Source organism: Thamnophis sirtalis, unplaced genomic scaffold (assembly GCF_051295495.1).
Source record: "Thamnophis sirtalis isolate CommonGarterSnake01/CBP01778 unplaced genomic scaffold, rThaSir2_p1.2 scaffold_2, whole genome shotgun sequence".
NCBI classification, from domain to species: domain Eukaryota; kingdom Metazoa; phylum Chordata; class Lepidosauria; order Squamata; family Natricidae; genus Thamnophis; species Thamnophis sirtalis.
The window spans coordinates 36,265,561-36,292,894 of NW_028261382.1; the positions used below are offsets into that span (position 1 = coordinate 36,265,561).

The window sequence follows — 27,334 nt, forward strand, 5'->3', positions numbered from 1 at the left end:
CAGCAAGATTTAAAAATGATGGCGAGTGAGCACATCCAACATTTTACTTTGGTTATTTTTTAAACCATCTTCAACAATAGATAAATAAAGTATCCATCTGGCTACAGGTTCTGATCGTAAACAAGCCTTCCATACTAGCCAAAAGGCAGATGCCGCCCTCAGGAAATGTTGGGGCTTCTGGGAAGGAAATGCAAGGCACGAGGGTCCTTATTTGAGACACTGATGCCTTCTTCCTGTTGCCCGTTATGGACTATGCCGCTGCCCAATAATGAAGGTGATTAATTTTCAAATTTTAAATGTCTCAATTTTAAAATACAAATATTTTAAATAAAGATAACTGTGTGGAGGTATTTTGAAAGGAAAATAAACATGGCAACATAACCCGCATTGCTTACTTTTCAGTGGATGTTGAGTAGATCGCTTGGGCAATTGGCCCCTAACAGCACCAGGCCTTTCTCTGCCAGTTTGTTTATTGTTTGCGTGGCTAAAAGTCGGCATCTTTTGGGTGTGCAGGTGTGTTTTTTTTTAAAGCCTAAATTCTGCTGAGCCATAAAGCAGAAACGCTGCCCTCTTCTGGTCACAGAAGTCTTCTGCAATGCAGAGCATCACCCAGAGGCAAATTCTATTTAGATCGGGCGAATTTGTTAATGTTTTGAAAACAGGAACGTAGGAAAAAGATGCGGTTGATGAAGCCCTTTTCGAAGCAATTTCCATCTCCCACCTGTAGACTCTAAAGACAGTGAAATGTAAGAAAGAAGCAGTATTCATCTTTAATTCAACAACCTCTCTGACTTCCCTATGTGAAATCCTTTGCAGCTGTAAACTTCGTTTGTATCTTTGTTATATTAATTGTTAAGTTTATGTGAAATTCTCCATTTAATTCCACGACCTTCTATTTCTTTGCTTTTCCTGAATCGTGAAGGGCCACCATGCTGGGGAATGACTTGTACCTCAACTTTATTTTATACCGCTCAAGGCAGTCTACCTGATGCTAAAGAGAGACTTCCTGCTTCCCCCACCCCAAGAGACCCACATTCTGAGGACAGACAGAGGGGCTTCCTAACCGATGCCTGGTTCCCAGGAGGGGAAGGGAATGTGGAAGGGAACTTCAGGGCTCTGAACCAGAGCATTTGGGAGAAGGGTGCCTGGCAGGGAGAGCTGTACATGCTGGGGCTGCACTGCCCCATTCCTCCACCCACCCACCCCAGGGCGCTTGCCCACCAGATGGGAAGCCCGGAATGAGGCCCTGGCATCCTTTATGGGGAAGGGGAAGCCTGAAACAGAGGCCATAATGAGGGTCCTTCCTTCTTCCCTGGGAAGGAGAGAAGGGGGGGAAGCATAGAGTTGGAAGAGGCCTTAGAGGTCATCTTGTCCAACTTCTGCCTTACATCCTTATTTCAGAGCATGTTCATTTTTGGAGCGTTTTTGTTTAATGAATTGCTGCTCATTTGTTGCCTAGCAGACCAACCAGCCTGCCTCACAAATTAATATAGCTGCAAAGAAAGAGGAAAGACGGCTTAACTTGTATTGTCTCTTTATTTATCCTAAATAGACAGGACAGAGTAAAAAACAAAAATATCTTGAACTGCAGAGATAGGCCTGAGTAGTTAACCAGGCACTTGGTCAAAAGATCCATTGGAGGAGATCGCATCTTTCTGGACCCAAAGAGTCACGTGGATATGAATGCAAATCCAGAAATGCTGCTGTGGCTCACACCTCCTTTTGTGACACAGCACAGAAACGTACAGATGCTTTCCAGTCTCTACAAGGTACACACCGCTGTTGCAACAAGATGCAGTAAGCTTTTTACACATCTGCCGGGGCAGGTGTCGGAGGCCAAAGAATAAGGAAGAAGAGTGACTGACTGACATTCATTCTGCCACTCACTCCAAGAGTCAGAGAGAAAAACAGGAGACAAATAATAGCAATAGGGTAATAAAAAAATATTGCACTTAAATTTGAAAGGAAACTCAACAGGGAGACATTCTCACAGACGTGGTGTCCCATTAGAAGGCTTCAATAAATAAACTTAGCAAGGATTATCATGGCTTTCAGAAAGTGGGAGAGAAGCAGGAGGATTCCTTGTCTGTTGCAGTTCAGAGGGAGCTTTCTGTCCAAAGAAGACATGCCAAGATTCAAAAGCAGAAGTCTGCAAGGGACCCTCCCGCTCCCTCTTGCTCTTTGAGGATGTGGCCCATTCGTGAAAGCCACGGATGCCCCAAGACAGGTCTGCGTGCATCGCACTGCCACCTCCAGAAGAGCGGAAGGGTGGAAGGAAGGCTCTGGACTTCACAGTCGTCCATTGGAAGGCCTGCTCCTTTGCAGCTTCGGGTGCTCTGACTTCATCGTACCAGAGGAAAAAGCAGGTTGTCGGGAAGAAGGAATAGTAAAGCTACTTAGTTCTGTCACCCCGAGGCCCCTTTGGGTGGGAAGACAGATTTATTTATCCAGACAATCCCATGGCCAAAATGGTAATTATTTGTAAACATACTGCTCCCTGGGAGTTTCCTGGAGGGAGGCCTAGCATCTTCTATCTACAGTGAAGGCTTCCTCGGGTTAATGAGGTCCAAGTACAGCTCTGAGCGCAGGAAGCGGGGGTAGGAGTCCTTCTCCATCAAGCCATAAATCCGCCTCTGGGCAAGGTCAAAGCAGCCCCAGCTGATGTTTTGCAAGTTCTCTTTGGTGTGTTCCCGGGTGTAGGAGTCCAAATTGACCTAGAGCAGGACGGACAGACACTGGTCACCGTCAGGCTGCCGCTTATTCGGAAGCTCAAGGGTGACATTAGAAGGGACAGGTGAACAAAAAACTGCAGCTCATTTGTGTCCTGCGCTAAAACAGAGACAGTGTCATTTTTGGTGAGTGGCATAACGTCTGCTGGAATTATTATCTAGTCACGAAGTAGGCTTCAAAAACCTGCCAGACCTATTCTGACCTTACGATGCACAGAAAGCAAAAGAGGAGGAGAAGGAAGAACCGATGCCTCCGGGAGCATCTTTCCAGATCTCATGGGATGAAGTTATGGAACCGATTTAAGAGCATCTTTTCCAAAAGGTTCCTTGGCCTCGTTTCTCTGATGAAACCACAGCGGAGGTTTCCATTCAGAGGCTTTGAAAATGTGCTTAAAGTTCTTTCTATTCCACACTCGAGCTGAGTAAACTTTCTACAAGCTGTCTGCACCCCAACAAAAACCCAACATCCCTTCCACTGCTTACCTCTTTGTAGGACTGGACCGCAATGTATTCGGTGAAGATCTTCTTGGCTTTGGCGATCATCTTGGACTGGGACTTGATGTTCTTGTATTCCTCACATGCCAGCCAGAACTCCAGGTTCTCCTCACTGAACTCAGTGCGCAGGAAAGAACGGAAGGCAGCCACTCCATCTGAGCAGGGATGAGAGGTGGCTTTTGTCAGAGGGCCTTGTGCTACAAAGGCACGGAGGCTTCTTTGACACAGCCACCTTACAGGGGAAACAGACGGCATAAGAACGCAATGAATAAAAAAGGGGGAGGGTTCTGTTTCTGTTTCTTCACTCTCAGTTAGGCGACTTTTATGTCAAGAAGCAGATTCTCTCTAAAGAAAATGTTAAGGGCTTTGTATCCCTTAGGAGAAGTTGGATTAAGGGCACTTTGGTTTGATTCAATATCTCTGGGCACGTGACGAGGCTGTTCCAAATTTCTTTAAATCCAGTCTCTCCAAGAGATACGTGGTACAGATGCTATACATCTGTCTCTGCACAAAGCTTGCAGAGCAATCACCTGGCATGCAAAACCCCTCAGGCCAACTTGCTGCACCTCCGTGGGCACTGAGGGGGGGGGAGTAAGAGTGATGGGAAAATGTGCTTTGGAAGTCCTGCTGCTAGTCACAGCAAGCAACACCTGGCGACTCTCTGACTTGGCGATATTATTATTAGCAAAAGCTTTCTACTTTAACTGCTACCCTAAAGCTTTGTTCTATTTCCATCCCTGAATGTTTAAGATCTGAATTTGGAATGAATGGGTGAGAACCTACTCAAAAGCTCTGGCAAAGGGGAAAAGAAAAGAAAAATGCTGTCCAATCTTTCACAATTTTAATTCAAACACATACAGCAACCTGACTTTTGAAACTCAAACCCAGAAAAGGCTCCTTACATTTATGCTGCAGCAGCTTTTCCAGCGATTCCCCCCACTTGAGAGCTTCTTCAGGAGGGGGCCTGAAGGGAGGCAAGGGATGGGGGAGAAGTTAAAATCACACGTCACAAAAGCCCCCCGCGAAAGACGGAACTACTGCGGGAAGAAAAATAACTCCCCACCACATGGATTTATTAAAACGTCTCCTCTTTAAAACTGGAACAATCCTAGAACAAAAATAAATACTTTGACCAAACTAACTTGAAATTTGGAACTTTATTTAACCTGCCTATCATACTCTTCTGCCGTTCAGAGCCAAATATAGTTTGCCACAATCCCATCCCCCCCTGTACATTTCTGTCCTTGCTGCCTCCATGGCTTCCACCACTTCACTCACAGTGACCTGAATGTGTGTTGTCTCCAGTCTAGGGATCCCAGAACAGGCCAGGTGCCTGGGACAAAACAGGGCTTTGGCTGAGGTTGTGGCTTATGGGTCAAAAAGTGCCCCTCCCTTCCCCATTGGCAGCCAGTGCTGAGCGTGACATGGACACAACTGAGGCTGGCATCCACACCTCTGGTATCTCAGCTTTTCAATCAGGTTTCCTCCTAGGCAGGAGGCTTCGTCTTCAGGGGTTGTTTCATTACCACAATCGCCCAAGTGGTTTTCCACCTCGCATCTTGGGCAACGCCCCCCCCCACTCCCCCTTGCCTAGGAGGGAAGTGTTCCCCACCCCCGGCCGTTTCGCTTACCGCTGAGGCTTCATCCCTTTGTCGGCCTTGCTCTCAGGCTGGCTCCCCAAGGCTTCATGCCGCTTCCGAAAGAGCGCCAGTCGGTTCTTGACGTCTTTGGCCCTGCAAGGAGAGGAAGCCGGGAGGGAGGGTGAGCATCCAAGGCCAGCTCTTCAGGCCTGGGGAAGACCTGCTCCTCCGCTCCCGACGCCGCAGCCCTTATTCTTAACGCCCCCCCCCCACACACCCACCCCAATCCCAGGCAGCCCTTTGCGCAGCCCAAGCGAGAGGCGCTGGGCAGACGCGCATCGGAGCAGCCAGACGGAATCTTTGGGGGGGGGGATTCCTACGTGGGGAGGCGGGGAGGGGGCAACGTACTCCTTGGTGGTGTGGCGTCGCTGCAGGCCCCCTCCCCCGCGGCCGCTTCGCCCCGGAGCGCCCCAGAAGGTCTCGGCCTGGAGCTCCGCGGGCGGCGCTTTGCTGAGGTCGCGGAAGAAAGGCATGGGCCGGGCCGGAGGGCGCAGCCGGCCAGCCGCTTCCAAGAGCCGCGCGTCCCTCGCCGAGCGGCCGCCGCATGTGTGACTCACGCCGGAACGCCGCTATTTCTGGCCGCAGGCACCAAACCGCCGCTATTTTTAGCCGCCCCGGGAAGGGAGCCCGGGCTCCGCGGGGAGGGGCTGCGCCGGTGGAACCCAGAGGCGGCGCTGCTTCGGCCGCCCGCCGCTGCGTTCCCCCTTCCCCCTCCCGCCGGAGTCGGGCTCCGGCTCTCCGCTCCTAGCCGGCGCGGCTCTTGTCTCCGCCAGGAGACGGCGATCAGCCGCCGCAAAAGCCGGCAGGGTCGGCACCGCCTCTGCCCACGGCTGCCTGCCCGCGCCAAGCCGCGCCACGTTCTTGTCCCGGCCCCCGCCGCTGCAGCCCCCCTCGGGCAAGGGCTGGGGAAGCAGCGAAGGCCGGGAGTGGAGCGATGCTGCCCCCTTCAGGGCGGCAGGAGGAACAGCAGAGGGCGCCGTGGAGGTCCTGAGCCCTGGAGCTGCTCCGCTCACCCAGACGCCCCCCCCCCCATTAAGGAGCGTCCAGAGCAGGAAGGGGAAGCCTATGGGAGGCAGCCCCCCCCTTCAGCTCCCCCAAAAGACCGGGCTCCTAAGGGGACCCAAGGCCCCTGCTGGCCAGAGAGGGAAAGAGACCCCCTGGGTCAAACTGCTTTCTTCTGGGGTGGGGGAGGGGGTGCGGGGGACAAGGGGTCCCAGCCGTGGCAGCTGTGGCCTCTAGAAAGTGGCTCTCAAGCCATTTGGGTGCACTGACCCTGTGGCCACCAATCACGCACTTGGGTTAACTTGGGTTAACACCGGCTCAGATCAACACTAAATTGTGCCGCTGGCTTGCAGGCAGGCAATGAGGAGGAGGAGCTGTTAGCAAAGCATCTGGGAGGTCTGGCTAGGAGGAGGGGGTGAACCCTGCATCGCTCTAGAGGGACTAGGGGGCCCCTGTCCTTTGCAGAAGGACCCCCACAGATGGCTTTTCCTTCAGGGGTGGGGGGACTCTCTCCCCAAGGGCAACCGGCCCCTGCAGCATTAACGGGAGTCGGGACAAAGGGAAACTCGCTTCTGATTCCCAGTGTTCTCCACCCACTCAGTCTATTTGAAGGAAAGGACCCACAACTTGACCAAAGCACAGTCACACTTACATTGTCTTGTTCATCTTGGGGGCCCCTCTTGAGTCACAGAGTCCTTCAGGATCCAGCCCCTGCTGCTGCTGCGGCAATGGGAAGAAGGACGGGGAGACAGAAAGGTAAATTCAACCGAGGGAGACATGAAAGAGTTAACTATTCTCGACAGTGTTGCTGTTGCTCTCCTTGGCTTCCTCGGAGGGATCGGACCGGGGCAGATGCTTACTAACACTGCAAGAGAAGCCAACCGACCGTCCTTTCCAGAGCAGGCCTCATTTGCCAGATCAAACTGCACACAGAGGAACTGGCTTGGGAATCTCCTTGCTGGGCCTCCCCCGCCACCCGGAACCGGGGCAAACCGTGGGAAACCACGTCTTGGTCAAGCACCACCAGCCCAGCCCTCGGAGGCTTCCTTTGCTGGTAGGCGAGGCTTCCGGATCTTATCAGGCCCAGCGCTCCCTCTCTGCCTGGCAAGGACATTCCTGGGCCTTTCGGGTGCGCCAGATGGGCTCAAGTGCCTTTCCTCCGATTGTTGAGAGGGGTTCTCCGCTCCCGAGCAGGAACTGGCCAGGGCTGGCCTCTTCCGGCAGCAGGCTGCCGCCGTAGACGACAGACTCTTCTGCTTGGCACGTGGGGTTGTTCTGCTTACCACCCACCTGACGGTGTGTGACAGGAAGAGGGCAGGAAGAGGGCCTTGGCTCTGGGGAAGGGGGCTGGCCGGCCCTGAGCTTTCACTCTGCTCCCCTACAGAAAATAACCTCGCAGGACCAGCATGAAGAGGGGCCTGGTCCATAATTCATAACAGGCATCAGGTGGCCTCCTTCCTTCTTCAGTATGGAGCCTCTGGTGAATCCAGTTAAGGAAAAGGCCCACAACTTAATGCCAGAGACCCCAAATCCCCGCTCTTCCTCTCTGTCCCTGCCTCTCCCCCTCTCCCCGGGGACCTGGGGCAGCCCATTCTCTTCTGCCTTGGCAGGGAGTAGCCACCCACAGCTGCCGAATCCCTCTCCAGAAGCCAAGCAAGCATCTCTGGGCATTTCAGAGCAAACTCTGCTGGAGAAACGAAAGGCCCAGCAGTCGTTCTCTCCCGCATCTCTCCGGAGTCGCCAGTCGTTTGGGGCGCATCCCCTAGGGGGCAGCCAGCACACGTTGTGTGTGCAAACAGGGATGAGGATGATAGGCACAAAGGAAGGCCAGAAGAGGGAAGCCAGCAGCCCCGCAGGGCAGGAGTTTTGCAAAGTCCTTTCCTCCAGAGCTCCTCCATATCTGCTGCATCACACAGGCTTCAGGCCCTTATTTTCACAGCAGGCAACGAGTAACTGATGGGGCTGCTGTTAGCCTGGCCAGGTTGGACACGGAAGCTGCCCATTTATCTTGCAGTTCACAGTGCTCAGCCGGCAGCATCTTGGACGCCCCTGGGACAGCTGCCCAGCCCAACAGCGTCCCCAGGCTGCTACTGGTGGCTGTTCCCGGCAGCTCCAGTCAAACCCCGAGCAGCTCGACCGAGATTGGCTGGAGGTGGCCCTGGAGCTGCCTTTCCGAAGATGCCCCAAGAGCTGCTGCTTCGAGGAACGCCCTGCTGTCTCTGAGCCTGCCCTGCAACTCTACAGCCAACCAGCCCTGACTCTGCTTAGCTCCCCAGCCCAGCAGGCGGTGGAAGCTTGCAAATGCCCGCTTCTCTTCCCAAATTCAAAGGCAAAAAAATGACCCCGCATCAAACAGGTCCCCGGGGGCATTTGTGCTCCAAATAGGTGAACCCCCCTCCAAAAAAAGTTGTCTTCAGTTGACAATGCAACATTCAGGAAACACGTCCCCGCCCCCCAGTCTTTTGTGTGCTTTTTAAAACAGAAATGAGATAAAATGTTATAATTACATTGCTACATTGAAATGTTTTAAGTAATCACTAATAGCATGAAGAGCTGAGCAGGAGGGAGGGCTGAGCGGAAGGAGGATATGAAGTCAAAATGTAGTGGATAGTTCAGAGGGAGGGAGGGAGGGAGGGAGGGAGGGAGGGAGGGAGGGAACTGCCTGGCCTCTCCGTTAACAAGTTCTCTAGGAAGAGGAAGTGAGTTCTCAGGCAAACCTTCCAAGCTCTTCTCCACCACACTTGGTCTCCCTGCACCCCAAGCTCCTGCCAAGCCCCCTGCCTGTCCGGGAGGACCCTTCTCCAACCTCTTTAGAGGGGGAGGCGGAATTTCCCTGGCTGATGTCAGAGGCTCATCTGAGCTCCGGACCCTGGTCGTTTCTTGAAGCTTCCTGTCATTAATTGAGTTAAGTACAGAGGAGCTGGGAGCCGAGAGCTCTGCCAAGGGTGGGTTCCAGCTGAAGCAGCCACGGCTGCCGCCCTACAAGAACCGATTCGGTGGTTGACCTGCCGGACAGAGAACGTGGCTTGGTCTTTAGCTGCTGTATTTGTACCTTATCTGGGAAACAGGCATGAAGCATCGGAGAGTGGATCCAGAATTCCCTACCTTTCAATTGTGAGGCCCAATGGAAACAAGGGGCGGGAAGGTCTTCCTCCCAAGGAGGGCCAGTAAATCTGGCATCGCCACTTAGAAGCCTGGAAATGCATTTGTCAAACTAGCCCTCTAAATAAACTTGGAAACTGACATTTCTGGGGTGCCAAGAAAGTCTCCTGTGGTCCAAAGGCCTCGTCCAGCCTTCCCCTCGGAGACCCCCGAAAGGAAGCCGGGAGGCCGGAAGCCACCGCAGGTGCAGGGCAGAGCCAGCGGAGACCATGGCACGCGATTCGCATTCAAGATCATTTCTACCCTGAACTTTTTCTCTGGCTCTTTCTGCTCCAAGGGTATTCTCAACTTCACACACACACATACCCATATTATCACACACAGAGACACCCTTGCCTACCTTCCGATTCCCAACAAAGAGCAGGGTGAGTTGGTGGATGGAGCCCCCGTTCTTCAGAAGCTGTTTCTTGAGGCTCTGTGGAGACGGCAGGGTCCAGCCGGAGGTCGGCCCTTGCATCTCGGTGTAATTGAGGCTGGTGTCGGAGGTGAAGCTGTGGCCCGCTCGGGGCTCCTGGAGCAGGCTGCCTTCGCTGTGAGTGCGGCGCCGCAGGGAGTTCTGCACACTCAGGCTGCAGGCCGGCTGAGACGTTTCAAACAGGCTGCAGCGTTTTCTGTCCCCCCTGGCCAGATAAGCCTCACCACTGTCCTCCTCCTCTTCCTCCTCCTCCTCCTCCTCCTCAGCCAATTCCTCTGAACCGCTGAGCTTGAGGCTGGTGAGGCAGGTCAGGTCTTGACTGAAGGCACCGTCCACCTGCAACTTTGGGATGACGAAGGCAGTGGAGCCGCTGCAGGGCGCTTCCTGTTCCTGCCGCTCAAGGTGGCGGCTCTGCCTTCCCTCTTCCATCGTGATGCCCTGGACTTCTGCCACAGCTTCCCCCGTCAGCCCCTCTATGGAGTTGCCTCTCACCGGATAGGCAAGGCGGCGGCTGCTGTCGTCCTGCCCCACAGATGGCACTGCCCCTAATTTCGCAGTTTCTGGCTCAAGCATCTGGGGGAAAGAAAGGGGAAGGGAGATGAGCCCACTGCATGGTTGGAAATGGGATCAAAAGTTTCCCGTGTCCCGAGTGACCCTGGAAAGGTCAGGCAGAGGCCGATGTCTCTGAACAACCACAGACGCTTAAGCACCTCAGATACATGGGGAGCATTTCCTTCCTTCCTTCCTTCCTTCCTTCCTTCCTTCCTTCCTTCCTTCCTTCCTTCCTTCCTTCCTTCCTTCCTTCCTCCCTCCCTCCCTCCCTCCCTCCCTCCCTCCCAATAAGGGACAAAGTGGTTGAGACTGCTTCTTCAGGAGCACTCCCCTCCCCTCCCAGTCCTTGCATAAAATGCCTCCCCTCCCCACCCAAATACAATTCTGTGTTTTGGAACCGTGAAAATCTGGCACAGAGCACTAACATTAACCAGCATACAGGCCGGCATATATTACACTTTCCATATAGGAGGCTGCTCAAACTAGGGTCTGTTCCAACCACAAGCAATGATCTACTGATGTAGCATTTGCTCCTAAATTTTGTGTGAAAGGCCCTCCCACTTCCAAATTATATTCTGAAAATCACTCTCAAAAGCCAACCGGGAAGACGCTCCCCTTTCCCCTTTCTGATCAATGGCCAAGGGACTGGCAAAGAGGCTGGGACGGGGCATGGCAGCTCCCCAAAAGAGTCAGGGGCTGGTCTTAAATTCCCGGCACACTGGTGCTGAGCTTCTGCAATCTCAGGGTGGGGAGTGACCAGCTTGCAAGAACTTACGGATTGTAGGTGCTTCTGGCCGATGTTTCTGGGCGAGGGGTTTGCGGGTAAAGCCAGGCGAGGCAGTGATTACCTAAACCCCAAACCTGGGACCGGCCCCACTGATTTCTCTAGAAACCACAGGACTCGCACGTCCTTCTCCAAATGAGCTGTTTGAGCTCATTGAGAGCTGCTGCCGGTATTTGCCCACAGCTGATCTGAGTCTTCTGCTGCTGCTGCTGCTGCTGCTGCTGCTGCTGGCATCCCCTGCCTTGGCTCTGTGTCCCACACTAGCTGAGATGCTTAATTGGACAACGGAGGTCCGGATGTAAACAAGGCTTTTAGCTCAGGAAACAAACACAGCTGGTCAGGTTCCAACCTGCCTCCTTTGCTCAGTGGGAGCAAATTACGAGAGATATTCCTTTGGGGAGGGGAAGGTGGGCAGGAGACCTAGGAGTGGGGTGTAAACACCCTGTTGCTCAAGCAGCCCTTGTGCCGCATCATGGAAGGGGCCTGGGGACTTCCCCTCGGAACGGAGGCCCATCACACACACAACACATCCCATTTTTCCACTTAGCTGAGCTGACTCATAGGCCTTTGGAGGAGGGTTGATGCCACAGGAGGTAGATTTTAAACATTTCATATTCTCCCCAACTTGCCAGAAGACCTGGAGTTAAAATCCACTTGCTCTCCGTCCAGAGAACAACTTACAGGAGAGACGAGGAAGAATAAAACCTGACATATTCAACAGTCCAAATTTCTGCTTCCAATATCCCCAGAAATGTAGCCGTGGGCAACCAGTGGCTAATGCTGGTGGTAAATATGGAAATATGCTCTGGCACTCTCGGTTTGGGTAAAGGGCTGGCACCCAGGGGTTTTAAGGCCAGAAGTCTAGTCCGGCACAGCCACGATACAGAGCGTCTTCAGCGTTTCTAGCAGATAGAGAAGTGAACCTGTGATGCTTAATGGGGTGATCAACTGGATCAATTTCAAAGTTTTAAGAGAAAAAAATAAGGCCCTCCAGACCTAAGCCAGGTAAAGCCGAGTTGCCATGCTTGGGCTGGGCCTTAGAACGCTTAAAGTAATGACGGAGGGCGGCTTTTAGCGTATGGACACATTCCTGCCTCCTCTGTAGGTTACACAAGCACAGAACAAGCCCCACCTCTGCCTCAGCTGTCCAAGCTCACCTTCATGGTGTGTGGGGGAGGGAGAGGGGGGGCGAGGCAGCCAGGGCTGAACTCACCTGCCCCAGGTAACTTTCTGGTGGAAGTTTCCATAAAATCTTTTTATGTTCCTCCCCCCCTCCCCCCCTTAAGCCATCCTCCTCCTCCTCCAGCTGCCACCAGCCACTTTGCGACCTGCTCCCCACCACCACTTTCCTGAGATGCCCCATCCTTCTGACATTCCCCGAGGCTGTTCCTGCTCCCTCTGCCTTCAGCCACTGTCTTTCTCAGCCTGTAGATCAAGCAAGCTGAAATAGTTGCTGCTCAATTTATTTTGGTGCCAGAAGCAGATTCATGCCAGGGAAGGATGAAACACCCGAAAACCTACCCTGCTCATTTAGTGTCATGGCTAAGGCCCCAGTCCTCAGCCTTGTGACATCACTCCTTCCACAAAGCATGACTTCAGAGAGGACCACCGCACACATTGTTCTCTTGCCACAACCACTGCATATTCTTCCCCAAACTAAGTACAAAACACAGAGTCCCCTCCCCACTTTAACCTTAGTAGGAAGGGGCTGTCTGCAACACCGTTCAATTTCTCCAGGTGGGGAGGCATCGTACAAACCCGTAAGAAACAGAAGCAGCCCCTAACCACAGCACAACATCAACACAACGTGAAACATCTAAGACACCTGGGTGTTTATCTCCTACCTCCACCGGAGATTCCTGGAGCCCCTTCCAATCCACAGGACTTGAAGCGTGTGCCCTGCAGTTGACAGGGCCTTCCCTGAAGGGCTGGCTGGGGAAGAAGGGGGCACCCCAAGCCTAGCCTTTGGGGGAGGGGGCGGTTGTTTCAAAGGTGCCCCAGATTAGTCTCATCCAAGGTGGGGAGAGGAGGCAGCCGCTGCCTAGGAGGGTGTCCAGGCAGAGGGAAGGGTTCCCCCAAATAGGGGCTGCCCCCCAGAGAGCCGGCTCCGGTTGCTGCTCACCAGCTCTGCCTGCCCTTTCGTGCGGGCGCCTGTGAGAACGCAATACTTGCTGAGGATTTTATTGGCCTCCCTAAGTCAGATCATCATTGGATTAAGTGCAGCCAGGAACTCTGCCAGAAAGCAGCCAATTCTGATTATTCTCCTAAACCGCCAGAGGCAGGACTGAGTGATCAGCTGGACAGAGGTAGGCACCGCTCGCTTGCTCCCACTCTCCCTGGGAACAAAGGGGAGCCTTCATCATCAGCCAGGTACAAGGAAACAAAGCCTGCAAACGGCTCAAAGCCCCCCAATGTTCTTCGGCTTCTCTCTGCCACTCCTCTCCATCTCTCTCGTACGGCTGGACATCCCAAGTAGGGCGAGTCCCTGCCTGGCTGGTGGCTGTGACAGCATCTGTGCCTTGCCAAGAAGAAGGCAAGGCAGTCCCAGGGAAGAAGACAGAGCCAAGAATACGGCAGCACAAGGGCCACAGCCAACTGGTAGGCCAGCCCCGCGGACCCCCCTCGGGGAGGAAGGAGGCTGCCGATTCTGACTTGGCCTGGACCAGAGCAGGGCTGTTCTTGGGGCCATATAGTCCATGCACTGAGGAGGGTCCTTCCTGACCGGCTTCCCCCCCCCCCCCCTTGAGCCACGGCCCCGTGTTAACTGTCTGCACTCAGTCATGGGCCTTTGCCCACCGGCCCTTCCCCTTGCTGCCCCTTACCTTGCTTTCCGCCGGAGGGGCTGTCGGAGTTGTTCTCGGCTGCTGCTTCACGATGTTCTCAATCAGACACCAGCACACCCTGGTCTTCTGCTCGCGGAAGTGAGCCTGCAGGCTGAGCACACACTCCAGCTCCTAGCACACAGGGACACAGAGGCCGGGAGAAGTCGAGGGGAGCAAGGCCCACCTGCGGCACCTGGTTCTCCCCCGGCGGCAGCTTTTCTCTCTGGGTTGCCTGCCTACCTGGGATACCAGCTGATCAAGAGCCCTTCGTAGCAAAAGTAGCTGCACACACAACTTTGTAAGCTGAATGCCAGGAAAGAGTCCCGGGGGGCTTTTACTCAAGTCTGTTGGTTAGTTTGCTTTTCCTTTGCAGGGTCAGGGTCCTCCTCGCCCTGCCGGAAGCGGGGGCAGAGTTGCCAATGCAGATCCCTTTTCCTGTACCTGCGGAGGGCAGCACTGAGCAAGGGTCGCTGCCCCCCCAAAGGACTCCAATTGGGGAAACGGGCACTGCACACCAAGGGCACATGTGTGTCACTGGTAGCCTGCAGCATCAGTACCTTCTTAGCTTGGAGCAATTAAAAGGGAGGATTTAAAGAGATGGATTCAGATTTATAGAGGCTGCACATCAGCCCAACAAAGCTATAGAGGCAGATAATGCAGCATTTCATGCAGACTGTCCAGGAGAAGCTGATGGGGAGCTTCCCACGCACTCTCCATCACAGGCAATACAAAAGCCTGTCCCAGAGTCCCCTCCCCCCCCCACCTTGGATAATGGAATTAGCGGCTTGATCAATTCAATTAGGCCAGCCAAGAGCAAAGCTCTGCGGATTGACTGCTGGCAAAGCAGAAAGGAAGCTCTTTGCAAGTGGCGCCTTTTCCTGGGCGAGGGCAGCCACCTCTCTCTCTCTCTCCCTCCCTCCCTCCCTCCCTCCCTCCCTCCCCTCCCTCTCTCTCTCTCTCTCTCTCTCTCTCTCACACACACACACACACACACACACACACACACACACACACGGTCAAATATTGACATGCAGCTTGTAGAGTTCCAGGGCTGGCCCTGGAACTAATATGACTAGATCAGAGATTTAAAGAAAGCTTTCTTCCACCACTTTCTAAAGAGAGACCAAGCCACCAGCTTCACTTCCTCCAAGCCCTCCTTTATTTATTTTTATTTTTCAGTTTAACTGGGACAGTGACGCCTATTATTCAAACACCTCAGTAGGTTCAAGATTCCTATTTAGCCCCTTAACGTGCTCCAAAACTGAGGCAATCGGCTCAGTGTTGGAGAGGGGGAAAGTTTTGAAGGAATAAAACGGTGGCTTAAACCTTGCCTCAAGGTAATCATTTTGCCCATCAGCCTCGCAGGCCCACAAAGTTCGCCCCCCGCAATCCTGGAGATATTCTGAAAGGCCTGCTAGGATAAACTTGGTGTGCAGGTTCCCTCTGATCATCTGGTCTAGTAGAGGGGAAGTGACAACAAGTTGTGAGTTGTGCGTTCTTGAATCAGGGCTCGAAACATGATGATTTTGGCTAAACCCCAAAATGTATTTGCTCTCCCCCTCTTTACTCGAATCACATTACTCATATTCAGAGCCCTGAGATGACCTCTTACAGCACAGGTGTCAAACTCAGGGTGTCACGTTGGTGCCACATGGCGTTTTTCCCATTCGCGGATAGGTAGGCGTGGCCTGTGGGTGACCCATCTGGCCCGCGGGCCACCAGTTTGACACCCCCATCTTACAGGAAAGAAGCTTATTGCATCACTGACACTTAACTACAAACACCACAAGGACAAAGGCCCAAAAATCTCTCTTCCTTATTGACTGCGAGTCCTCGAGGTTGCAATATTTTGTGAGGCTTTCTTCTAGGTGGAATCAGTCTGCCACCACTGGGACCCTCTGGACTGAGTAACTTCTATTTCTTCTGCCAGCTACCAAAAGAGGCTGATGGGATGCACTAATTGTAGCTGGAAGCTAATTTGCAGGTAACGCTTACCTCTGCCAGGTAAAGAATGCAGAATTTCAGATCTTCAGGGGAATCTGCAAGAAAAGTAGATTAAAGGGGTCATTTAACCTTCTCTTTGATAAGTGAAAAATACGTTTTTGGCCAAGTGCTCAGCATGCTGTAGCTGTTCCCATGGAAAAGGGAAAGCTGGAAAACACAGCATTTCTAAACCTATGAAGCTCCCAACAGGAGACTGGAAGCTGCCCTGGCCAAGTGGTGAACCTGCTGAGCTACCCAGCCCAACATTCTCTGCTGGAGACACACCTCGGACTCACTCCTCGAGGGACACACAAAACATAGACAACCACTTGACAGCAATGCCTAATCTAGCCAGGTGGTCTTAAATGAAAAAGGTCTCCTATTCCACTTCTCTTGACCTGGTGCTGCTGGGACTCATTAATCCCACAGTGTTCTGACCGAGGCACCTCAAGAGCATGAAGCAAACTCCTTGTCCCGACAAAAAACCCTTTTATTAAATTACTGTAAATTCTGCTCATTCACCTCCAGCAAAGTCTTTCAAGGGAGGATTTACAGACCTTATCTGGCTTGGAGAGCTGACAGGCCAATATCTGCAGAACTTGGCAAGGAGTCTCGGAGAGTCACGAACCAATGAAGTGAACTATTTGTCTCCTGCAAACTCCACTCCCTTTTCGCTCCTCTTTTATTTCCTCTGGGAGGGGCCATTCATTGTCCACCTGTGGCCTTACTCCCAAGTCCACCCCTGTTCTTTAGCTGTTCCCTTTGTCTGGCCACTCTGCGCATGCGCACACTGGGAACAGGCTCCCCCTGTTCTTCTGCCTCACTGATGTCTGACTCTGAAGGCAGCTGATAACTGTCAGACGGCCCTGTCCCCCTCTCTGCTTCCGACACAGAGCCCTCACCAGAGCCTTCTGGACTCCAGGACTGGCCCAGGTTCCTCCGCAACTTCCTCACTGTCCGAATCTGCTGCCACTTCCGCTGGCTGCTGCCAGGCCACACAGGACAAGCAGACACTTTTGGTGACAGCAGCTGTCAGGTCTTATGACAAGATTAATTAATAAACGATGCCAAAATTGCTGTTGAGCAAGGGCATCTTCAGGAAAAGGAAGGCAGGCAGGGAGTTCTGGCTGCCAGAGAGCACCTGAGCCCTTAAGGACTTTATGCATCTGGTTGAGAAAAGTGAGGTCCAAGGAGGAGCCGCAGTGAATCCCGTGAGATTCCCCTCCCTCGTGGGATCTCCTCACCCATGAGAACCACCACCAGAGAATCTGCCATGGCCACTTAAATGACTCTCCTTCCCCAAAAGGACAAATCAGGGGCCACGGGGCCTTTGAGGCAGTCAGGGCTTCCCACCTTGAGGGTTCAGGAGTCCCAAAACAATGCGAGAAGGAAGGCCTGGTCTGCCCTTCAGCTCCTGGGACAAAGCGAGGGAAGGTGTCCTTAAATGCAGACCGTGACCAGAACTTCCCTGGGCGGCCCATCATTTCCTGCTGTGCCAAGGATGGGCTTCGTGGAGGAGTCATTTTCTGGACTCACCCTCTTGCAGCCGCACATCCTTCAGGTAAAGTGGGTTGCGAAAGACATTACATCGTCCGGGCTCCTCTTCCTGGGTGAAGAGCAGTAAGTCTGAATAAACGAAGAGGGTCACCTACACAAGGCAGAAGGAAAAAGAAAAAGGGCCAAACATTGGAGCGAACTAATCACTGTTTCGGCAATTGATGGCATCTGGTTCAGTGCATCAGCCCCCATTTCAAATCTCTTTGGCTCCTTGCCCAGACAGGGGCAGACGTCCCTCTGCAAAGGGCTTCTGGAGTCACCCCTTGGCATCTCATTTTGGAGCTTATGGGCCTAGAAGTCCCCGTGCAACACAGCTCCAAAAACTCCCCAGAATTTCAAAGATTATCACTGTGGGAAGAAAAATCAAGTCTAGACAGGATGTGACTGAAACTAGCGTAAGGTTTAGGGAATGGACATTTCTGGCAGAGTGCCACACAGCGCACGGCCAACTGCCCCTTTCCCTTTTAGTGGGGGGGAAAAGTACGATGTTATCACAATTCTGAGCGAAATTCTGGAAGCAACTTCCCTGCAACATACAATACAATGAAATCACTCTAAGACCACCAGACGTGCCAACCTCACAGACACATTCCAGCCAAATTCAGGAATTACAGTAGCAGCAAAAGAATTGACTATATTTGTTTCAGAAATAGTAGCCGAGGCAAAAAAGGAAAAAAAGACCCATTGGAAGCAAAAAAGGGGAAGGTATCCAGGCTGGCTCTTAAAAACAAGGAGAAAATAAAGGAGTTTTGCCATTCCAGACCCTGAAGTCAAGATTGTTTACTTCAGGTGGCCAAAAGGTACTTGGAGCAGGACAGGTTCCCTCATCCCAGGCCTCAGGATGGAGTTTGTGAGCTGAAATCCCTTGCACTCTAGCCTCTTCTGGCACTGATCCCATTTGTGGGCAGAGACAGGCTTGGATCTTCCCCCCAAGAAAAAGCCACACGAGAATCTACGGGTTGGCAGCAAAGTGAGCTGGTGACCAGATTAATTCATGCCTCCAAAGGTCACACAGGGCTTTAAAAAAAGAGCCAACTTTTGATCGAGAGACACTGGCAGGGCTTCTCTGGCGCCTGTCCACCGGGAAGCAAGCCCCCAACAGAGTCAGTGCCCCCCTCGCCACAGCAATGCGCATGAGGCAACACAAACAGCATCTCAGCACACTGATGAGCCAGTCCAAAGGAAAACTGTCCATGCCAAAAAAGTAATCTCATCCATTAGCTGGTAGCAGAACTCATCCGTGGGTGCAGCAATGCGCAAGGGTTCAAAAACAAGGGTATTAAAACTGCAAGGTCTACGGAAACATTAGTGTGAATATTAACCACACTAACATTTCATGGGGAACCTGTGGGGCTTTGGAAGCAAAAGCAGGAGCCCCTGAGCTTGTAGAGCAGCTCCAGAAGGCGACTGCCCCAACCAGGCCACTTAGCAGCAGCAGCAGCAGCAGCAGCACTTCCAAAGGAAGGCCAGGCCGGCACAGCACAGGAGCAGGAAGACCAAAGGGCCAGTGGCACTTAACAGCAGATCGCTGCCTAGAATGGCCTGCCCTGGCACCAGGCCTCTCAAGGGTTAGGGCAGCCTAGTCTCTATGGCCAAGAAAGGCCTCTGGTTCTCAGGAGAAGCCTGGGGGTGAACCAGAAGGGAGAAGGTCCTCCATTTCTGTATTTGTTTAAATACAAGTTTATCTGTAAATTAAATAAATTATTTGGCTAAATTTAAAGATTTCTATGCCGCCCCACATCTCAACACTGTGACTTTAAATATTGTGAATATCAATTGTGACTGTATCACAAGATGCCCCTAACAATGCTGAACATCTTGTGCCCTCTGACATTATGGCACTTTGATTCTTCTTCCCCGCCAGAGAGTCAGTATTAATAAATATCATTTCCTGGGAGGCACCCAGTTGCTCACCTCAGTTGGTTTGTTTCGAGTCTCGTGAAGCAGCAGCTCTTCTGATAAAAGCAGCGTCCGAGCTGGGCTGCAAAGATCCAGAGGCTAATGGAGTAAGAGAAACACACACAGACACACAACTCAGAGACCCTGATGGAGAGAAAACTCTCTGGAGGACTCCATCCATTTCTTCCTTGGCGGCTGCAAACCCCTGATAACCAATGGAAAGTCCAGAGTCCAGGAAATCAAAAACAAAACAAGCGGGAGAGCCGGCAGGTCACACAATAACTAGAGAAAGAATTCCACTTTTGGGAGATGCGATGATCATCGTTTTGCTATTCAACAAAATCTTCAGCACACATTGAGCAGTTGAAACCATCCTGGCGTGTGGCTGAGTAGAAAACATTGGCAAGGTGGCACGAGAAGGGAAGCACAGAGCTTACATGCCCGACTGGGCGCCTCTGTCTGAGGCAGGAGGACTCCATCTGCCCAGAGATCCTAACGCAGCCTTCCTTCCCTGGGCTCCACCAAGGCCACCCTCCGTGCCTAGCTGGGGGAGGAAGCTGCCTGGGAGAGCCACACTGGGACTGGGCTGACCAGGAAGAGAGTCCAGCCTCTTCCCCAAGCTTTCTGAAAGAGGCAGAGCTTCTTCTCAGGAGCAGCGTCTGTTCACAGAGGTAATATATCAGATTTCCCCAGCTACCTTCTGCCACCGTGTTTCTGTTCAGGGCTTCACTCTCCTCTGGCCTCCCTGGCTCTTTCTACTCCCATGTGCAAACTCTGCTGCTCTGGCAGAAGCCCAATCAACTGGCATTAACCATGGTAATTACAGGGTACGTCCAGAATCTGCATGCCACTAAACACCAGCTGCTGGGAGCTGCACCAAGGCCAGGTCTAGTCATGGCTTATTTTGCTCTATGCACAACCAAGTGATGGTTCTCACTGGAGAATGAAGGCAAGTTGAAAACCAGCAAGAATCCTGCATTCCGAGCCTTGCTGGCAAGTTCCCTGGGGCACCCAGGGGGCCATTAGGGGAAAGAAAAGACTTTTGCTGGGTAGGCCATGACTTCCTGCCTTGCTCTGCCCTAGAAGGCGTCTAGAAGGATGACAAGGGAACTCTGACTGAGGGCAGCTGGGCCAGAGAGAAATGCACAGCTCAGAGAAAAGGGACTTCCCAGGTATGGAGCCTCCCGAGACTCACCTGCACGAAGATAGGGAAAACCAGCACTTTGGGCACGAGGGTTACGTAGGTGCCGTAACTGGAGGGTGGGATGTGGGATCCCAGCAGAGGGCAGCTCTGGGTGCTGCTTCCATGGCTCTTGATGGTCTGCACCGTCTTCATCAGCCGGGATTTCTTCCCACGAGATTCTCCTTTGCACACATTGCCTGGACGTTAGGAACAAAAATGGAGGAGGGATTCTGTTCTCAAGGCTGCCAGCCGTGTTAGGACACCCGAAGGCAGCCAGAATTACAACTACAGCCACTTACCTCCGGGAGCTTCGTTCTCCTGGCAGACTCGCCTCAGAAGCTGGAAGACACAAGCACCCCCCCCCCTCTGCTTTTAGGACACAGAGTGATTGCCTCTATGCTTAGCCAGTCAGGGAGAGGACGGAGTTGGATTTTTGCCCCCATCGCTAGTTCTCTGCCTGCTCTCTCACTGGAGAACGTTCAGTCTGAACTTTCCAGAAACAGTTTTCCTCATTGCTGAACCTTTCCTTAGAGGGAGGGGGTTCTCATTTGATACCCGCTGGGCAGTTCAAAGGATAAACATAGCTGAACATCTCTCTCTCTCTCTCTCTCTCTCTCTCTCTCTCTCTCTCTCTCTCTCTCTCTCTCTCTCTCTCTCTCTCTCTCTCTCTCTCTCTCTCTCTCTCTCTCTCTCTCCCTCCCTCCCTCCCTCCCTCCCTCCCTCCCTCCCTCCCTCCCTCCCTCTCTCTCTCTCTCTCTCTTTTTCCATAGGTGCCAACATGTGGGAGAAATGTGTCTACCACGCATAGAAAAACTGCCACTGGCTTATCAATCTCCCCTTTTTCCAATGGCCGTACCTGGCCCCCCGGATTAAGCGGGGTAAGGAGGATGTAGTTCTTGTCTGTACCACTGGAGGAAGGAGGTCGGGAAGGCGGAGGCATGGTGTGCTGCTGGGGAGCCTTGCCAAGCTCAGTGTATCGTTCCCAGCTGTTGAGCGCAAACTCGTGGTTCCCATCGTACAGCACGTGGCAGCTCTGTCGATGCTCGGGAGCCCGCGATCGCCCGGTGCTGCTCTTCTCCCGCCGGGTGGGCGGAGACTGCAAATCGTAGGTGGATTTGCCAGAGGGGTGGCGGGAGACCCCTTGCAGGCTGGGTTTGACCTGCGGCACAATGCGCCAAACGATGAGGAGGATCTCCTGGGGACAGTTCCTGGAAGCAAAGGCCAGGGGGACACTGATTGGTTGAGCTACGATCCCCCTCCTCCCTGCAGCGACTCCCTGAAAAGGCCGTCCGCAGGGGAAGGTGCATGGACCGCGACAGAAAGCAAACCAGAGGCTGACCTTGATCCCACGGCTTGACTTGGGCCCTTCATTTCCCCCCACCCCGACACCCCTTTCCACACACAATTCATAGTCACCGAATCTCATGGGCCAATTCTACGCATTTCCAGTCTTCCACAGGCTGCTGATTGAGCCGAAGCACCGTGTCCAGTTGCTGCAAGCCAGCCTTCTCTGCTGGGCCGCCTGGAAAGAAAAGAGAGGGAGCGAAGCTAAACCGAGGTCACCCCTGAGAACTGGGTGATTTCACCTTCACAACATTCGGGGGGAGGGGGGGGCTGAAAACCTGGTCTCGGGACGGAGCCCCTGGTTTCGGGCCTGGATGGCCATGTTGCAAGGACGCATGCCGGGAACTGAGGGTACCTGAAGCAGAAGGAAGCCAGGCAGCCCCCTCTGCAGGTGAAGCCCACCCATCCTTACCAGAATCAACGGCTTGGACCCGAACAGGGGCGTCGCAGCAGATGGTGAAACCGAACCCATTCTTCCCACGCGGGATTGTGATCTGAAACAAAATAAAGAGTTTTACACGCTTTTAAAAACTGGTTAAAAATGAATCATAACCGTGAAGATTTTTAAAACTGTAACAATTTCAGTATCTGAAAAGCTTAACATTTTTATTAATGATCTTTCTTTCCTGTTTGACCAGCAAAAGGGAAAGAACTGCCCTTCCGGTTTCGGAGAAAGGCGGCCTGGAGGAGGAGCCCCGCAGGGCTTCCAGGAAGCTCTTTCCCGAGGAAGAAGCGGGCACGGCGCCTCCCACCTTCAGAGCTGCAGCTTTTATGGACCAACTACTAAAGGGAGGATAGAAGCGTGACGGATTCAACGGGCTCATTACCAACTCATGCACGTATGAAGAGGCTATTAGCCTGTGTAAATACAGCCAGGGAGCTGTGAAAAACTGGAAGTTTGTAGCTGGAGATATGTTGCAATCCTACACACTTACTTACTAAACACTTACTTGTGTTTCGTCCTGCTAAACGCAACAGACTTTATTTAGGGCTGTGCTGTAAGCTGTACGTCTTTTTCTTTCTGGATGGTTTAGATTCCCCCTCCCACCTTGCTGTCTGCAAGAAGCCTGTAGCCCACCTCTGGTATCAAGCTCCTTCTTCAGCCCCCCCCAAAAGCCGGTGGCTCAAATGCCCCTCACACCCAGACCACGGAAACAGAAAAGAGTCAGACAGTCACCCTCTGGCTCAACAATGGCATCATCAGAAAGACCAAGCAGGTCAGTCCCCGCCTAAGGCTGCCCCTTTCCACACAGAGGGCACCTCCCCCCCCACCCCCTGAGCACCTCTTCTGTCTACCTAGCAATACCAGTAGAGGGACATCCCAGAAGCCTTGTCACTGAGACCAGCTCTTGAGAAGGTAGCAAGGCTAGAGGACGAGCTGGCATTCCCAGAAAAGTGACAGCAGATAGATGAAGAGAGAGCTGCCTGCTTCCCCTGGGGACAAAGGGAGGAGGCCAGGCAGGGGAGGGTTACAGGGGCATATTCGCACCCCCACCACCGCACAGCCAACCGAACCGCCAAAGGCTGCCTAGCTCATCGCTCTGTCTCAGCACTCGCTTGGCTCTGGTCCTTGGGGAAACCAGAAGTGGCCAAGAAGCCCCAGGCGAGCTGCTCTTTGGAGAGTCAGCTTCTGCCACCTCACAAGTATGTGGAAACTCTGCTGCCTAAAAGGCAACAGGCCCAAGGGGAATCAGGTTTCCGTCCAGGAGGCCAGGTTGCCTCCCCCTCATCCAGCTCCCCCAGAAACGCTCCCCAGAAGACGGAAGCCTCAGCAGAGCCCAGGGAAGGGGGCCTGGTGCCCAGTTGCAACCGACCTGCCGGTAGCGCCGCTCCGAGCACCCTCTGCACAGTCCGTGGAAACGGCTCATGTCCAAAGCCTCGGGGCTTGTGACCAGCCCATCAAGGCACAGAGATTTCCTACTCTGCCTGACCAGTGAGAGGAGGACCCAGCCTCTGTGGCCCCACACGGCTGCCCTGGGAACTCGGGAGCTCACAGAAGAATGGCAGGAAGCCACCCCTCACCTCCCAGGCGGCTGCAGCCATGTGCGGCTTTGTGATAAGCCCGGAGGTTTCCTGAGAACTCGGAGGGAGAAGGAAGGCGAGAGAGTTCAGAGTCAGGTTCCTGCCAGCAGCCCTTGTTCTGTCCCTGCCACCCACCAGACCTTTCCCAGCACCAGGGAAGGAGGGGGGGGCACACTTTCACATCCACAAGGAAGGGAAAGGACTGTAAATAATGAAAGCGCACAATTTCACATCAACTCCTCTCTGCCTGTTGGGTGCGTTGTTCAGTAAAAACGCCCAGGGCTCCCTAACACCCCTCATCCCATCAGGGAGACTGAGGCACGGGCACCTTCCTTTCCTTGGGGAAACGGTCTCTCCCTCCCTGGACTTTCCGTGGCCACTTAAATCTTCGTCTGCAAACGAAAGCGGGCTGGCTGATTTTGGGGGCGAGAACTTCCAGAGCTCCCAGAGCTGCTGGGTCCTCCCGTCCAAGGTAGGTCAGGGCACCTCAACCAAGAGAAGCTGGTGAGGTCTTTCCCCCTGAAGCAGCACCAGCACCACCAAGGAGCCTCTTTTGGTCGCAGGTCTTGAGGTTGAGGGCTCCCTCCAAATCCCTCGGAAACACTGAATATACCCATGTTTCCAGTTAGAGCTTGTCCCAGAAAATGGGCCTCCTTCATGTTTCATCCCTCCCTCCCTCCCTCCCTCAGCTCTCCTGGTGAATGGAGTGGGCAATTTGGCCAAAGAAACTGGAGCCCTGGAGCTAGAAGGGGGCTTCCACACACCTTGATCTGCTCCATGTCCTCCTGCAGCTGCTGCTCCCCCAACAAGGCAGCCGGCTTGGCTAACGTCATCTCTGGTGAAAAAAAAGAAAGAGAAGGGCACAAAGAAGGGAGGACAGCAGGGGGGCTTGTTGTGTCCTGCCCTCCCAATGGGGAGGGGTACATGGGGGCCTCCTCTTCATCCTGATGCTACCCATGAATCAGGCGCCTGTTAATAGCTGACCAATCCAAAAGCATCCAATACAACAGAAATCAGAAGAATAAAGGGAAAATACTAAGAAGGATTAAGCAACAAGACCAAAATGCTGTACTATTAAAATCAGTAGATCTATGCCTTATGCAAATCAGTTAATCCCCATATAGTTTACAGTTACAGAAATGTTTAACTGGTGTGTGCTCCCCCCAGTCCCCCCCCCCCTGAAGTCTTCTGATTTCTGTCTTGAAACAGAGAAAAGGCCCAAGGCAGCATTGCAGGTTGTTTGTGCCACCAATAAAAGCTCTCTCCCTTCTGCCTTTTTTCTTTAACCTCATGAAAAACTGGGAAGTATAGGAAAGCATGTTCTTAAGGCCTTTTTTGGATGGGGGAGGCAGGGAGGGGGGGCATCCTAAAAGGTCCAAGCCCACTCCTCACCTACAGGGAATCCTCTGCTGAATCCTGCCTGGCCTACCTGGCCAGAAGGGATCAGCTGAGGGCAGGAAGGGCCAAAGACGGGCAAGTCTCAGAAAGTCTTTCTGGAGAAAGAGAAGTCCTCTCTCCTGGACGGACCCACCTTGGCCTCGCTTGAGGGGACCTGTGCCCACTTTCAGGTGCTTTCTTCTGCCCAGATCTTCTCCCAGTAAGTAATACCAGCCACAAATTTTCTGCAGGAAGGAAGGAAAGAGAAAAAAAGGGGGAAAATACCAGCTGTAGGATTTACACTCCCTCCTGTTTGGTGTTCATGTGCTACTAAAAAAAGAAAGGCTAGAAAGGCCACTAAAATCCTACAACTCTTCTAGGCTTGGCTTTCAAACAGGCAGCAGAGGGCAGTGCTTGCCTGCCAGCCTCATTTCCTCCAAAGGATACTGTAATCGCACTGAAAGTAAATGGAAAAGATAATTAAAGGGCCTCCAAAAAGAAAAATCCCATTTGCTTCTCTGAAGATCTCTATTTAGATTTTTTTTTAAAAAAAAATCTCTCTATTAAGATTGGTCTTTGCCTTGAGAATGTTAGAGGGGAACACAACGTCCTTTAACTTAGAATATCAAAGTTGTCAATTGCTCTTAAGTGACTGGCTTCATTTCTACCAACAGGGCTGTCACCTTCTGGACGCTGCACGGGACCATCGTTTGAATCCAGCCCTTGCAGGAAGGTAGAGAGGCCCCACCCCATGTTCTCACCCACCATACAGGGATCATCGTATTGCTCTCCCCGACACGAGAGTGCTAAGCCCTCTGAAAAGTCAGTCTCCACTAAGCGTTTCTGGCAGACGGAACTGTGTCGTCTGAAGAAGATCAGGAGCAAAGTCACCATTCTCGGCTCAGCCACTACTAAACCCTCAGCCACCCCAAGCATTCTGGCTGGGTGCCCACCCCTCTCAGCCCCAGGCACTGTCCCTACCTTGTCGTGGCCCAGCAGTGTCTTCACACCAAAGCTCATGCAGCCAAGGAGTGTGCTCTGCCTGGATAGGAAACGGGGAAAGAGTGAGAGACAGCACAGAAAGGAGCCTGGGGTGGGGGTGGGGGGAACGCTATTGTTATCGCCAGCAGGAGGACCTCTCTCCATCATCCTGCTGCTGCCTTGCCCTGCTCTGCCCTCTCCCCCTTGCCTTGCTGACGCTCATCCTGCGGTGGCACAGTGGTCAGAGTGGAGTACTGCAGGCTACTTCTGCTGACTGCCAGCTGCCGGCAATTTGGCAGTTTGAATCTCACCAAGCTCAAAGTTGACTCAGCCTTCCGTCCTTCCGAGGTGGGTCAAATGAGGACCCAAATGGTTGGGGAGGGCAAGAGGCTGATGCTGTAAACCACTTAGAGAGTCTGAAAAGCACTGGGAAGCGGTATATATGTCTAAGTGCTATTGCTAATGCTATCCTGGGCCCTGGAGGACAAGGGCCACCCAGCCCTGGCCAAGCGGCATGCCTGAAACCAGACTACGAGGCTCGTGCGCAAGGCTGCCCGCATCATCCCCTCGATTGCTCTGCCCTCTTTACCTCGAATCCTGTGGTCGGTTCCAGACTGTGACGAGGAGGCGCTTTTGCTCATCTTCCTCCTGCAAACAGCTGGAATGCAGCAGAGAGAAAGTGACCCTCAGCCCTCGGGAATCCCCCGGCCCAGGCTCCCTCTTGCAACTGCCCAAAATCCCGAGAGTCTCTGCCTTAGACAGCCTTACACCAGTATATGTACCCCCGGAGGAGGTGTCTTTAAATCAAGGCCAGATTCAGGAGTTGCTATTCAAATGGAGCTCAAAAAGGGGATCGCGCATCTGCTCAGCCACAATGCTGCCCCCCCACACTAGCCGCAGCATTCTGGCAATTGAAGAATGCTACCGTATCAGAATCCTATTGCTGCAGCCCCAGCAAAGACCTTCACCTCCCTCGATTCCACCCCCACGGAGAGAAGGAGGGAAAGGGCACACAGTTCTGTTCCGAAGTGAACAATTGAGGGGGAAAGCCCTGAGCTGCTACAAGCACCTGCCTGGGAGATGCACCCTCGACTTCCACGCGGAGGGCCCAAAGCTATGGGGCTTGGGAAGGAGCCAGTCTTGATAATCCCCATACTCACAAAATAAATTGCTCGTGGAAAACAGGGTTTGTACTGCCCAGAATGGTCCTGGACTTCTGCCTGCATTTCCGTGATGTGTCTGGCACAATGGACACCTTTGTTAGGAGGGGAAGAAAAAAAATGCCGTCAGTCTTCTTTTGGACAACACACACACACACACACACACACACACACACACACACACTTAACACCAACCGAGCTGCAGCAAGCAGGGTAATCCTGTGGAT

General features: G+C 53.0%; 1 protein-coding gene across 1 annotated transcript in view; it reads right to left on the bottom strand.

Moving 5' to 3' along the window:
* Positions 1-1,517: 1,517 nt before the first annotated feature.
* LOC106548826 (regulator of G protein signaling 3) overlaps positions 1,518-27,334 on the bottom strand; it is a 47,874-nt gene continuing 22,057 nt past the window's right edge. The window contains exons 13-32 of the mRNA XM_087704805.1: positions 27,108-27,202; positions 26,537-26,605; positions 25,948-26,008; positions 25,121-25,211; positions 24,354-24,424; positions 21,980-22,061; positions 21,640-21,745; positions 21,080-21,431; positions 20,523-20,562; positions 20,236-20,420; positions 19,056-19,139; positions 17,121-17,232; positions 15,597-15,640; positions 13,602-13,733; positions 9,369-10,016; positions 6,519-6,586; positions 4,856-4,957; positions 4,127-4,188; positions 3,213-3,379; positions 1,518-2,714 (exon numbers count right to left, since the gene is read on the bottom strand). Of these exons, the coding sequence (XP_087560931.1) occupies positions 2,535-2,714; positions 3,213-3,379; positions 4,127-4,188; positions 4,856-4,957; positions 6,519-6,586; positions 9,369-10,016; positions 13,602-13,733; positions 15,597-15,640; positions 17,121-17,232; positions 19,056-19,139; positions 20,236-20,420; positions 20,523-20,562; positions 21,080-21,431; positions 21,640-21,745; positions 21,980-22,061; positions 24,354-24,424; positions 25,121-25,211; positions 25,948-26,008; positions 26,537-26,605; positions 27,108-27,202 (2,751 nt within the window). The 3' untranslated portion in view covers positions 1,518-2,534. The remainder of the gene's footprint in view (positions 2,715-3,212; positions 3,380-4,126; positions 4,189-4,855; positions 4,958-6,518; positions 6,587-9,368; positions 10,017-13,601; positions 13,734-15,596; positions 15,641-17,120; positions 17,233-19,055; positions 19,140-20,235; positions 20,421-20,522; positions 20,563-21,079; positions 21,432-21,639; positions 21,746-21,979; positions 22,062-24,353; positions 24,425-25,120; positions 25,212-25,947; positions 26,009-26,536; positions 26,606-27,107; positions 27,203-27,334) is intronic.